The sequence below is a fragment of the Pavona decussata genome, unplaced genomic scaffold (genome assembly GCF_977016875.1).
Source record: "Pavona decussata unplaced genomic scaffold, jaPavDecu1.1 SCAFFOLD_254, whole genome shotgun sequence".
NCBI classification, from domain to species: domain Eukaryota; kingdom Metazoa; phylum Cnidaria; class Anthozoa; order Scleractinia; family Agariciidae; genus Pavona; species Pavona decussata.
Window position 1 is genome coordinate 2,267,645 of NW_028145657.1, and position 14,044 is coordinate 2,281,688.

At 36.5% G+C, this 14,044-nt stretch overlaps 1 protein-coding gene across 3 annotated transcripts in view; it reads right to left on the minus strand.

The window, feature by feature from the left end:
- Window positions 1–1,209: 1,209 nt before the first annotated feature.
- LOC146456556 (uncharacterized) overlaps window positions 1,210–14,044 on the minus strand; it is a 38,381-nt gene continuing 25,546 nt past the window's right edge. For all 3 annotated transcript variants that reach the window (XM_085092592.1, XM_085092593.1, XM_085092594.1), the window contains 8 exons: window positions 10,959–11,289; window positions 10,579–10,699; window positions 10,130–10,297; window positions 9,584–9,633; window positions 9,441–9,493; window positions 8,508–8,611; window positions 6,792–6,854; window positions 1,210–4,658 (listed from right to left, as the gene is read on the minus strand). In XM_085092592.1, the coding sequence (XP_084948718.1) occupies window positions 4,555–4,658; window positions 6,792–6,854; window positions 8,508–8,611; window positions 9,441–9,493; window positions 9,584–9,633; window positions 10,130–10,297; window positions 10,579–10,699; window positions 10,959–11,276 (981 nt within the window). In that variant the 5' untranslated portion in view covers window positions 11,277–11,289 and the 3' untranslated portion in view covers window positions 1,210–4,554. The remainder of the gene's footprint in view (window positions 4,659–6,791; window positions 6,855–8,507; window positions 8,612–9,440; window positions 9,494–9,583; window positions 9,634–10,129; window positions 10,298–10,578; window positions 10,700–10,958; window positions 11,290–14,044) is intronic.

The following is a 14,044-nucleotide window of genomic DNA, read 5'->3' on the forward strand; positions in this document are numbered from 1 at the left end:
ATAAACGAAAAAAACTGTGTTCAAAAATAAACATGAAATATCAGATTTTTAGCCGCTCAAAGATGTATGCGTACCCTCAGCTGAAAAGTGACGTCATATTTTTTGGAGAGAGGAGGGAGCCTGGGGCCAATTGAGAATGAGATGACATACTAAGGATGACTCAGTGGGTTTCTCTATGCCATAAATCCCTACAATCCTCATAACGGATGACATAAATGAATGACTTTTTGACTTCCAAGTGCTGATCTGCGAGGAATATGTTGAACATCTTTCTTAGTCAAATGGAAAGTTTTGATCCCTTTGCAACGAGAATCAAGGAAGCTTTGAACATATGAAACTTAAAGTGTATGTTGTGCAGAAGTATAAGTGCATAGTTCTATCCGACAACGCTATCTAACAATTTTTGTTGGAGTTGAATAAACCTAGTCCTTTTCTCTGATACCATACCTACAAAATAGTAACAGGCACTCTTGCGATAGAACACAGTAGTTGAAACGATGGCCGTTTATGATCTCAATCTACTTAACGAAGAAACGAAATTTTGCTCACCCCCTTCCGTTGACATTTTCTGAATTTTGCCTGATTTTCTCTGACAGTGACTCTTACTGAACACAAATGTCTTGAAATCGTAGCCACCTTAGAAACTCAATGTATGTTTGGGAGGTTTTTCTTAGATAAAAGACATTTGGAAAGAAATGACATATATAACTAAAAATAAAAAAAAATAAAAAAAATAAAAAATTGGGAATGAGTTGAGAGCCACCTTAAATTTTTTGCTCTAAATCCCACCCTACAATTTCTTACTTGAACTTTGGAAAAAGTTGTGTCTTTACTTGTTAAGTAAAAATGGGAGTTACCGTGCTGTTTGTTTATTTTTAATCGAATAAGGCTAAAGCTAAGGCTGTTGTTTCAAAGGTTATATTGTTGCTATGGTATCCAGTATAGTCGAGAAAACACCTATAACTTTTTAGCGTCGGTTTACCGTTTGTTTTGTTAACTGATATTGAAAAGTAGTAGTATTGATCCGTCAAAGTTTAAGTGCTGGAAACCGATGCAGCCACCTTAAGTTGTATACATAATTGCGATCATGGTCTTCTTGTTTTATTAAGAGATTCCACTATTTTGTAATTAACGTATTTTTGTTAAGTATCACCGCTATTTGTGGTCTCTCAAAGCTGCTGTGTATATTAAAGTGAAAACGGCGGGTCGTATTTTTATTACAGATTTTTATTACACAGCTAAATCATATTGACTTATTCACAGGCACCTAAGTATGAATAAGGTTTCAGCTTGTAAAATACAATACCTGGGTTACATAATTTACATTATGAGGAGAAATGAACTCAAGTATCAAGTGAGATTGCAAAAAACGTCCACACTGAGCATTTCGTTTAGTTTCTCGCTGCTTATGTATGTATTTTTCTTTTAGACTAACACGGGCGATGCTTAGTTTGCCTTTCTGAGAACTCCTGATATTATTTAATTATAAAGTATCGGTAAACGTACAAAGAAAAGCTAGTTAAACCTTGCCATATACAATATACGGTTACGGTAACTTGTCTAAAACAAGCACTGAAACAATCGTTTAAGGCAACCCAATTTTTTAATGCCATTTTGTTGGTTATTCAGTCTAACACTAGATAAAACAAAGTGCCGAACAAAGTGCACCGAACAGTTTACATGGGGGCAGTGGTGGAGTACTTCAACCTCACAAATGTTGTGTTTTCTCGCTTATTGAAATTATAGGATGTTCATGTTAAATGCTTTTAAGAAGATTCTTTCTTCACTTTGCTAGCTTTCACTGAAAATTCAGTTCAGTGGTTTATTTTTCTTGATTCTACCAAAACCTTGCATTATCTTCATTGGCACTGATTTTCCACTGCTTCGTGGGCATCTCTCTTAGACAAGGAGCAGCATTTGGACGTATCACTGCAATTTTCATAACAGTATAGAAACGGTCTTTTTTAGGAAAATTATTTAAGACTTTGATTGCCTCCAGAAAGTCAGTGTATGTTTTAGCCCTCAGCATTTCAAAATGGCAAAATGCAAACATAATACTGTAGTACACAAAAGCTGTTAGAGCCTCTACCAATCCTTTCGTTTTAGGATAAGCAGTTAGTGCTTTCTTCAGGCCCCACGCTGCATACTATGTTTTACATTAAACTTTATGGTAACCTCAGCTATGTTCACTAACATATATACAGTGTACAGAAGCCCATAATATTAGCTATAACTCTCTTGGCCTACACGACTAGTTGAGATTGAATGCATGCTACTCAGAATTGGGGTCATATCAATTAAATGCTTAATTCTCCTGTGTTAACATTACAACTAAAGAATGATAACGTATAACCTTAAGATATATATTGATATTGCTAAGACCAAATGATGGAAAGCCATTCTCTCTTTATGAATCTACGCCTCGACAACCAGGTAAATATATTTGACATTGCTATAGGCTGTTGAACACTATTAACGCCACCTGGTTTGGTGTCAGGTTAAAACACTTATAAGTGTTAACAGTTAAAAATACATAAATGTATTTTTAACTGTTTCAAAGGCGCCTCTAATGATGTATATACGCCTAGTTTCTCCTAATTTTAATTTTAGCAGTTTTCTGCTCTTAACTTTAGCCAGACCGGACTTGGTTTGGTTCTCTGGGACCGGAGAGACGAGGGAATCTTTTTCTTTAACAGACAGTAATAAAGCTATGACAAAACACTTAGCGTTGTTTGTTCATTGCCTAAAACATTTCCTTTGACGCTGAGGTCCATTAGAGAACCTGATTACTTTACATAGCGTTGGTTGAACTGATGAACCGTTCCTTTTATGGTTGGTTAGTGGAAATGAGTTTTTTTTGGGAGGGGGAGGGAGGTGGGGGAAGGGGAGGAGCGGAGGTGTGGAAGAAAGGATTTAATGGTCAGTTATTGAAACAATTGACAGTAACATGAAACAGGTCTATTTTGTTTCAAGTCTAAGGCAGTCTTTTCTTTTCCTCTATCTTATTTTCTTTTCTTCTGTCTCATTTCTTTGTTTCTCCTCCTGGACATTCATGACAAATTGTTCCTTTCTGAGCTTGTAACTTTTACTGCTCATTTAACAGCTATAACGTCCAAGTACAGGAAGATTCTGCAGCCCCCACGCGCCTCCACTCCCCGTCTGAATAGATTTCCTAATTAAATTTACATAACTGTGCAGCAAACAACACAACCAAGAAAATCAATATAAGTATCAACTAGTGACTAATTCTATACATGACTCTATGCATCTTCTGCCATACCTCCTTCTGCTAAACTATCATATCTTCTCTTACTAAACTAAAGTTACTGACCACGTGACATTTCAATGAGTCGGCCGTAAGCACAGGGAGCCCACACAAACTGTGTGACCGTTTGTATTTTGAATTTATAGCGGAAATGTATGAGAATGTCGAAAATCTTTCTTATTATTGTATTAGATTGCGATAAATATTCTCATTTAACATCAAAACAAACGTTTTTTAACCTTAAATGTTGTGTGTTGTTGTTCTTGAGGTTGAAGACGCCGATTTTAGCGATTTGAAGGGTTCGGCGTTGGACGTTCACTCGAGTGTTATAGTAGAGAGACACTTGTCACACAGTTTGTGTGGGCGCCCTGTGCCGTAAAGAAAACAAATTGAATTCTGCTCTTATTTCTAATTATAAAGTTTGTAACGCAACTAAGACGATTACATCACAACAAGGACACATACGGCGCAGAGGAGTCAAATTTGATGTAAATTCCGGCTAAATTCCGTGGAAAACTGCGGCGCAAACCAATTTTGTTGATTAAAATACTGATCGAACAAAGCGTCATGGGATCTTATTACGCGTCTGTTGAAAGATTAACCCCAAGCCGGCTATGGTCGCCTGTGGGGAAATGATCGTAAAAGCGAAGCTTTTCGAGTGGGGCACGAAGTGCCAAGAGAGAGAAAATTTCTACCATAAGCCCACCGTAAGTTACGGAGATGCGCACACAGTCATTGGTGCATGCGGCTTGTGTCTTGGGAATAATCTTTCAATAGAGGCGTAATAAGATCCCATGACGCTTTGTTCAATCACGTTCTTGTATTTTTTCCGGGGAATTTAGCCGGAATTTACATCAAATTTGGCTCCTCTGCGACCTGTGAGGAGGAATACTGTAGAGTCAGTACTAAACGACAATACCGCGTCAAAACTATAAAACCTTCAATACCGTAAACGTTTTATGCTTGAAACGAATCTTTTATTTAGAAACCCTTCCAGAAACGACGATAGAGCGGAATATCGTGACAGATATTTTCTCGACCAAAAACTACACTAAACGACAGAAAAACACAGAGCTTGGTGAAATCTCTCAATGGTGGTTAAAAAATATCTCAATTAATCAGATTACCGCGGTATCAAATCCATACTAACCCAAACCATAACTAGTAGCTCTCCTTGAGGTTTGAAACAATTTTAACTACGTAAGCAATTTATTTCTTCAGACTATACTGAGGTTTTGGAGACAACGTTGACTATGCCAGTTAGTAAAACGATTTAAAGACTGATTCTGTTACTTGACATACAGCATGCCGTCACTGTTACGGAATATTCCCCGACTGTCGTGCTGAGATTGCTTGGGACACGGATAGCCATACAACGCTCTTTTATCATACACTGTTTGGAATGAAGAAACAGGGAAAAGTGGCAAGGATTGTTTACACATGCAACTTCTGTTTCAACTTTTATCGCACATTTCGTGCATATTGTTGTGAAGCTAATTTCGAATTTAAAGCTAACGAAAGGTGTGTTTTCGACATCATCATCATCATCATCATCATCATCATCAAGAAGAAAACATTCAAATTGCAAGTCAAGGTAATGGCGAGGAGACCTCAAGAAACCACCAGGCTTATAAGAGAGGCCACCTCGGCGGTTATTAATAAATAGAAAATATGGTACTGCGTAAGTGCGGCTTGGTCAATTCATGATTTTACAAACAAAAACTCCAATCAGCTACCAATCAGGCAACAACTTTATTTTCGTTTTGCTGTGCTGGTTTTAAAGTGCATGACAAGATGTGCTCCGGAGTATTTGACATCTTAGCTCGTCAGAAGATCCACCGTCTCGACAAGGAATACCAGAAACTCTCAACTTTTGAACATACCACTCTTTCGCACTGCTAGCGGCCAAAGGACCTTTCAATATCGAGCGAATCAAACTTAGCCCTTCCGTGACGGTGTTCAAGCGCTTACTTAGGCAAAGACTTCTAAATGACTGTTTTAGTTAATCCACTAGCTTTATCTTCTTTTATCATTGTCTTGTACTTAGTTATGTAATGTTAAATTGACTCTGAAAAGCGCCGTGAGGACTAGCCAATAAAATATGTATGCATGTATGTACAAGAATGCGATCGATAGCGGTTGGCTGTTCTGTTGCCATAATTATGCACTTGGTTACTTGTTAAAAACAAATTCAGAAACATTGGAGGTAATAACTGATTTTGATAATACAGTTAAACATAAATTTGGCTATTTGAAATGAATTAACTTGGAAAATGTCTGAGATACCCAATTTAGCAAATAAGGGAGCAGAGTGTGCTCGATAATCTGAATTGGCAATGGCTCGCACAGCACGCTTTTGCAAGTAAAATATTAATGTAGTTTAGACACATAAATGGACGAACAGGTGGAGTTACAGTAAGGGATGTAAGGATGAATTAGCGCGTAGTACAAAGTTTGTTTTGCTTCTGAAGATCAGTAAAAGCGTGACCTTAATACGATACCTACTGACTTAGAAATTAGTTTACATATAATGCTGATGTGATGCTTCCACGTTAGATATTCATCAACATAGACACCTAAGAATTTGGACAGATTGGCTTGGTTCTGTCGAGATTTAAAGATAATGTAATTAGTTTTTTGTAGATTTACCAAGACCGAACTTCAGTTAAATTTCAACCAAACATCAAAATTGCGTAGTCCTTGATCACTTGGCACTTGTTGCTACTTGACTTTAATTTTAGAATCAATTGTTATTTCCTTTCGAAAGTTTTGGTGCTTATTTTCCAGATTATTTGACATGTCCCTGTTGTTCAAAGATTGGAGTTAACAGTTGTGCTGTGGCCAAGTTTGCCTACTTCCTTTGACCTTGACTTAGGCCTCCTCGAAGGTTGAAAGGTTGAAATCAAGGCAAAACACTTAAGGATTTTATCAGCCTGATTGGTTTCCCTTTCTGAGTATTTTCTTAGAACAGTTGTATTGTTCTTTCCTGTTAGCGTATTTTGGCAAAACCAATTCTTATTTCTGGTTGGGATCATCTGGCCTTGGTTGAATTAAAGTTGTCGACATGCCAGTTACAGCACACTATATAAAGCAAGGCGTGATTTGAGTGATACTTGTAGAAAAGATGTAGAATAGAGTAAAATTGTTGTAGAGTTGATGTAGTGAAGAACCAGTTCCTTAAAGAATAAAGAAGAGCTTCAAAGATTCCTGGTGCCTCTCTGCTGAGCCAAGCGAGTGTTCTACAATATACAAACCCCTCAATATCGCAACGATTCTTTGCTGAAATCACCCGATAGTTTACACTCACAAATGAAAACTGTAACATACATCTATTGAGTGCCAAAAAAATAGAAAAAAAAAAAACCGCTTGTGCAAAGGGGCCTTAGTAGTAATGATCGTGGTGATAACAATGATGATGGTAATTGCCGTACTTAATTATAATAAGTACTTCGACAAGCTTTTATCAGAAAACCCCAATTTCTGCAACTGAATCGTACAGAGCCCTTATGAGAGTTGAGTTACTTACTAGTGTATTTTGAAGAACGCCACTCTTTTCCGGAACACTCGGCATTATCATGTCCGTCAAAAACTGAAATTGAAAGGAAACATATTTACGTCGATTGGAAGATTCGACAGAATTTACAGCAATATGATTACAAAAATGGCAACCTTTCGGCTCTCTTTTAACCAGGTGTAACTTCTTCAAAATTATCAGAGGTTGTGGATTAAAGACGTTTTTTTTGTAAAATAACATTTCAATGTGGCAACCGTTTTTCTTCTTTTCATAAAACGCCATCATTTTTTTAATGATAATCCAGAATTTTGACTGGCGCGTATAACGTGAAATTCAGTTTTCTTTCCTTCTCCATGCAGCCTTTTGCATTTTCTTTCTTGCCCGCTATAAATAAGAATAAGGTAGTTTCTGGCTCACTCCCAATAATAATAATAATAATAATAATAATAATAATAATAATAATAATAATAATACTGAATAGTACTAATTAACAATGCCTTAGAAAAGAAATAATATAGTGACCACCCCTCCAGTTAGTGGAACAATGTGACATTTGTTTTTCCAAACAAGTCTTCAGTCAACGAAAATTGTTTCTGGCCTCCTCAAAGGAAATTCCCTAGTCCCAGAGGTTTTCCTACGGCTTTCTCCTCACTCCATAAAAGCAGCGAGAATAAATTGAAACCTCTGGTAGCTATACTATATATCATGAGGAATCTCCGATTGTCAAACGCATCAGATTTGGAAGAGGTAACCAGAATTTCAGTCAGCATGCTTTTCCAATTGGATATATATGGGGACAGTCTTCAATGAGCAAGTTTTTTCACATGGGTTGCGTCATATATGTGTACTTCTATCAATCATGGTACGTAGGAACGATTCATGGCTTGCCCACAGACACAAAGGGACTGAGCCAACTTAGTGCGAGACAATTTTCCTCGCCAAAATTGTTGATAAGTTAATTTGGCCACCGTAAAGAGCCAGTTGGAGTGCTGACCCGAAGAAGAGCGAATGTCCTCCCACAATACATTGCGATTGAAACTGATATATCAAAATTTCCGTGACGTCGTCATTCTCTTTAGATGTTCGATCAAGCAACATTGATGCTGGTGACCAGCGAGTATACAAACGCTTTGCGGAACTCGGGTTTTTTGTGCTTCTATTCTGCGATGATCTTGTTTGTCTGGAAATCCAACTTTATTTTTGTAGCCAAAACTTATAAAAAAAACTTATAACTCAGCATTCAAACAACAATTTTGTATGGTTAACGCTAGTGGTGGTAGCATGGTAACGTGAAAAACAGGAATAAATTCGTCCAATGAAAAGAATTTGTTAATTCCGTTCGAATTAGGAGTGCCATTTTGGAAACGTTAGCTCTAAAATTTTGCGGCTTTCTGTGTTACCATAACATCGCTAATTAACTGCGGTTTCACAGTTTTGGTACATGCAATCCCACCAAACGATTTGCAGCGAAATGAATCAGTTGGCTGAGAAATAGATTTAAAAACGGTTCGTACAAGGAGCTCGTGCAGTACTAGTAGTATATATCTCTCAACGGAAATTTCACATCTTCTTCTAGGCGCGCACTGAAGGGCAATTCTTGCCACATCTTGAATCGTTCATTCAACTGCGCCAGGATGAAATTTATTACGTGATGGAAACCAATTTCAGCCACTCCCCTCGCTCGAAACCATATTAAAATTCACCAAATAATCGTGCTCTAAATTTTACCTCTGTGACATCCTTTGGCAATTTTATATCCTTTGTCAATACCAGTGCAGCTGTTAGTTTCCCAGTAATACGGAAACGTATGAGAAATAATGATGCGCGGACATCTGAAAACGAGTAAATGATTGGTTAGTTGAAAGAATGAGTGAATGTATGGATTAAATGATGGATAAAGTAATCAGTGATAAACGGATTGTGGGAAGATCAAAAGATTAATGGTCGATAGTATATATCAATAGTTTAAAATTAAGTTCAAATCTCAACTGATGGAGATGTTCACACTTCGCACTGTTCTAGAAACTGGTGCCGCTCTCTAATCACCCCCCTCGATCGTTTTTACCCATGATTCGTTGGCCGCGACATCTCAACTGTTTCAGTCAGCTTTAATTCATCGAAGAGATAACGTTGAATTATTGTTCCGATCCGTCTAAGATTAGGAAGATATAACATGCATATGCCATACACAGAGGAAAAAAAGGCCTTTAGTCTAGCAGGCAGATTTGAAGATGGTAGTATTTTCAACTAAAACTAGTGAAAACGTTTTGACTTCTCAACTATATACGCCAAACCGGACTGTACTGTTACTCCCTTGGGAGGGGCGAGCTGGTGGTACTCCCCAGTATATATACAGGTACTTACGGCCCTAAAGGGTATATGGTCTTGAGACGTTTTGATTTAAAATAGTCTAGATTTTAACCAGTTTTGTCTGAAGGTCTGAAAAACGAGTATGGATTTTATGGAAATTAACGGGTATGGATTCTAGAGGTCAGACAAGAAAAAATAATAGTACAAAAAAAGGATATTTTAGTGCAAAACAGGGTCAAATGTTTGGAGATCAGAACTGCACAGACCAAACAGAAATTGCAAGGAATATCTCTCTCTCTCTCCCCTCCCCCCTTTCACCACGGGACTGTTTAGAAGAAGAATCTAACTTACGTTTCATGACCACCAACGCATGACGAATTGAAATGTCGTGGTCCTCTTGGAATCTTAAATTTATGAACAAAACAAAGGTAAAGCTTTTCAGAAATGGTGTTTTCAGTAAAGTTGGCTTCTCGTCATGTTATGTAATTTCATACCTGATAAAATATGGTAACGTTTGTCTTCCACACATCAACTCGGAACGTCCCTAATTAAGTAACGGAAATACAATTAATATTGAAAGCTAGATCTTATGTATCTTTATTCACCACTAGCGTTATCAAATCGTTTGTTTGATGGTACGATGTTGCGTAGTAGTTGTCGTTGACCAGTCATTATGGTAAGGATTCGTCTTCTCGCTGGAACAGTGCTGTTATCACAAGTTAAACAACCCTATCTAGACCAGCTAGGAGGAGAGGAGGAGGGCGGATTCTGCTAGGTCCCGTCTAGATAGGCTAATAGTTAGATAAATTTTATAACCAATGTTAGCAATGCGCGCGGGCTAAACACGCCTTTTCTAATGTACCTTTTTTCTCCCAGTTCTCATTTTTCTTTTGTGCCTTTCTTTTGTATTCTTTGCCTTCATACCGATCCAAAGCAATTACTTTTGAAGTCTGACTGCAACTCATTGCGCCTTTTATAAGCACTATACATGGACCCTGACTAACGATACATACTGTATTCATTTTCAGTTATTTCCCTACCTTCGGTCAATGCCAGTTTATGTATGTCCTCGTCACTTAACTTCCGAGGTTTAATGACTGACTCATGAGCAGGAACACAGAGCACTGAGTTGAGGCAGTTGTTTGAATTTCTTTGAAGATGATCGTTGTTTTTTGAGCTTATGCTCACCACCAAGGTCCATCCCCCACCTGAATATTTCAATAAAGTTAAATCACTTTAGTTGGTTTTACATCGCTATGAACAACAATTCTCATCGGACACTGAAAAACTACAATGGAAAAGCTCTACTTATAGCAACAAAAACGAAGAGAATGATAATGATGATGAAGATGGCGATCGCAATGGTGATGACCTTGGTGAAGGTGGTGATCGATGACAACGACGATAACAATAACAGTGATTATAATAAAAAGCATAGAGTGAATTTTTTCTTTTAACTCTCTGAATTTTCTTGTATCTGTATACCTACCATGATTGTCCATATCGCAATAAACTTGTGCATCCCTGTTCCCAATCTTTAACCAGTAATAGCCACTATGAGCTTGTGGGAATGCCTGGCTTATTTCCGCGCATGATTTAAATCCATGTTTCTATGTGATAAATACAAATCTCATTAAATATAATCTAATTATCGATGTAATGTTCGTTCCATTGCAGAAGGCTCAATAATTGAATTTTTAGGGGTCCTATTGGGTCTGCTCCTTTTTGTTTGGTATTAAATTCAATTTCCTTCTCAAATCAGACCTACTAATCACATCTAACTTTCATTGTCCCGACTGCGGTGCAAACTGATTTTAGGGAGATGATTTTGTTGTTGTTTGCAAAGTCAAAGCAGCCGACACGACTGACCTTTCTGTGTCTTACAGACGTCTCCATGTAAACAAATCCATGCTTCGGCCCATAATCCTGTGGGTGGGTAAATCTGTCAGCATCGTTTAAGTCACATGAATTGTCATTCAGCCTGAAGTTCAAACTCTTACACCGGGGCTCGTCTGAACACATCATTACGCAGCCTGCAAGACGGGAGCAGGCCATCGTGGAAATCACGTGGTTAGCCAAGTGATGGCCGTAAACTGAGAGTGATTGCGCTTGACATTGTTCCAAGGCGTGAGGCAGCTTTGCAGAGTTTATGATGATGAAAATACCAACAAAATACTCCAGCAGCATGGTATCAGTTTCCCTGGAAAAAATATTTATTTAGATAGTTCTGTTTCATGTATAATTTCAATATTTAAACAAGTAGATAACAACAACAACCGACGGCAACTTCTGAAAATGCTTTTTGAATTCGAAACGACTGGAAACTGACCATATATAAACCTGAAGTACCGTAATGATTTTAGTACGGGCCTTCTTTCAACAAGCGCGGCCTTTGGAACATGTCGCGCTCCACTGACTTGAATATCTTTTCGTTTATCAAAAGCACCCGTAATATACTGCGGGGTAGTAGTTAGATAATTGGGTGTATAAGCACACTTTTGAAAATTTCAATGAATTCATACCTGATTCAACAATGAACTCAAAAAACGTAAATCCTCGGTTTTTCAAAAACCTAAATTTTTATCCTCGGTTTCTCAAAAACCTAAATCCTCGTTTTTCATAAATGACACCCAACTGACCCCAACTCACAAACAATCATCGATTAAATCCAACCAACTCATCAATCGCTGATTTGAATGATGAATACAATATTTTTGAACACCAATTTGGATAAAAAAATAATCTAATCTAATTTATATGAACAACCAATTTGATCATAATGATAAAACATATTTTATTCATCCAACATTTCAAAACTATGCAGCATCTGCTGATGGTTATATTATCAATCGAAAAAGATTAGAACCCAGAAAAGGTTACTTATCTGAGAATGGTTATTATATATTTTCTGCGGGGCAATACAATACATGCCCAGCACATCGGTTCGTCTATGAAGCTGTAAATCAGACACATATTCCGTCTAAAATACAGGTAAATCACATTGATTCCAATCGCCAGAACAATTCAATTGAAAATTTGCAATTGGTAACAGCCTCTGAAAATATGATTCACATGCACAAAGCCAGAAAAGAATTTTTGAACAGTCCATATAATGAAGATGAATTGAGAGTTGTCAATAGATTAATGGAATTTCCACCAATTGAAGACAATGATAGTGAGTTTTCAAGGACTGAAAATAAGTTGATAAATAAGATGTATTATAGAATGTGTCACAATTTGGATGACATTAATTTTCCACTGTATCGTGATTAATGATGTTGAATACAAGGCTAATTTAATAATGAATGACGGAGTTTTGGAGTTCCATACATTATTCTCTAATTTTTTCCCCCTTAACGGTTTAAAGCTTTGGCACTAGAAAACTAAAAATCAGGAAACAAAAAATGTTATCTCTGATAGAGAATATATGGATTCAATAAATGGTGATAATTTAGTCAAAAATTATGTTGTTTATAAGGATAGAAAATATTATATTCATCCAATTTATAATAATTATGGTGCTTCAAAATCTGGCAAGGTAATTAATTGCCAAACAATGAATAAATTAGTTGGTAATAAAAATCATACTGGTTATGTTACAATTTATGTTAAAGCAAATGATAAGAAACAAAAAACTTTTATGATTCATAGATTCATTTATGAATGCTTTCATGGTATTATCCCAAATGGAAAGGTTATTGATCATAACAATAATATAAAAGATGATAACCGAATTAAGAATTTACAAATGATGACACAACAAGAAAATTGTTTGAAATCAGCAAAGAATCGAGATTATGGATTTGCAGCCAACAATCACAAAAACAGGAAATGTGTCAAAGCAATGAATTGTGAAACCAAAGAGGTGAGTTATTACAAAAGTATGTATTCAATAAAAGAACATCTTGGAATTAATCCTGGATTAGTAAAAATGGTTGCTGAAGGATTAAATATGTGTAAAACTGCCATGTCAAAAATGAATCATCAATCATACATTTTTGAATACATTGATGAAGCAGAATTACCAGACAATTATTTGAAATCATCCAATATTAGACCACGAAAATACACTGATGAAGAAAGAAGACTAAACCAAAAAGAACATATTAAAAAATGGCAACAGAAACTTTTCACATGTCCAAACTGCAATAAACCATTAGAAAATGGAAGTAAATATACTCATAAAAAATCATGCATTTCAATTTTGGGTTAAATGTTGATTACTAAAACTACTTGGAGAGATAATTATAGTATACATTAGGATGAAAGTGAGTGAGAAAAAAAAATTAGGAAACAAAATATTGCCATTTCTGATAGAGAATATATGGATTCAGTGTTTGAAGATAAATTAAGGAAAATAACAGATGTTGAAAAACAGTTAATTGATAAAAAATATGCTGCAATTATCAAGAAAGTCAATAATGATGACTTTCCATATAAAAAACAATTGCAAAAACGTTTACCTGATGTGGATTTTTGGTAACTTTGTTGAATGATTTAATGTGTGTCAATTGTGTCAACGTGTCCTAATTTTTGAATAATTTTGTGTATATATCCCTGCGTATGCTCAATGAGTGTATTCAGGGATGGATTCCCGCGACAAAGTAACACGAAATAGGAGCCGACCAAGTACTCCGTCCACGCAAAATCTTGGTGTGAATGTTGCCTCCAGTCTTCATTCATCTATGCCAAACCTGGAATCGCAAAACAGACGCACACGAAAAAATAATTTATCGTATATATATAATATGGATAAAAATAATTTATCAAAATTAACGAAAAATCAGTTAATTGAATTAATACTCGCAAAAGAACGTCCTGTGCCTGCACCGCGAACAAAGAAAGTGAAACCAACACCCCATCCACGAAAATCAGTAAAACAAATGGTACAAAATTATGAAAATAATATTATCAAACCACCTGTTCAATTTAGAGATGGACCTCAACCTTTGCCG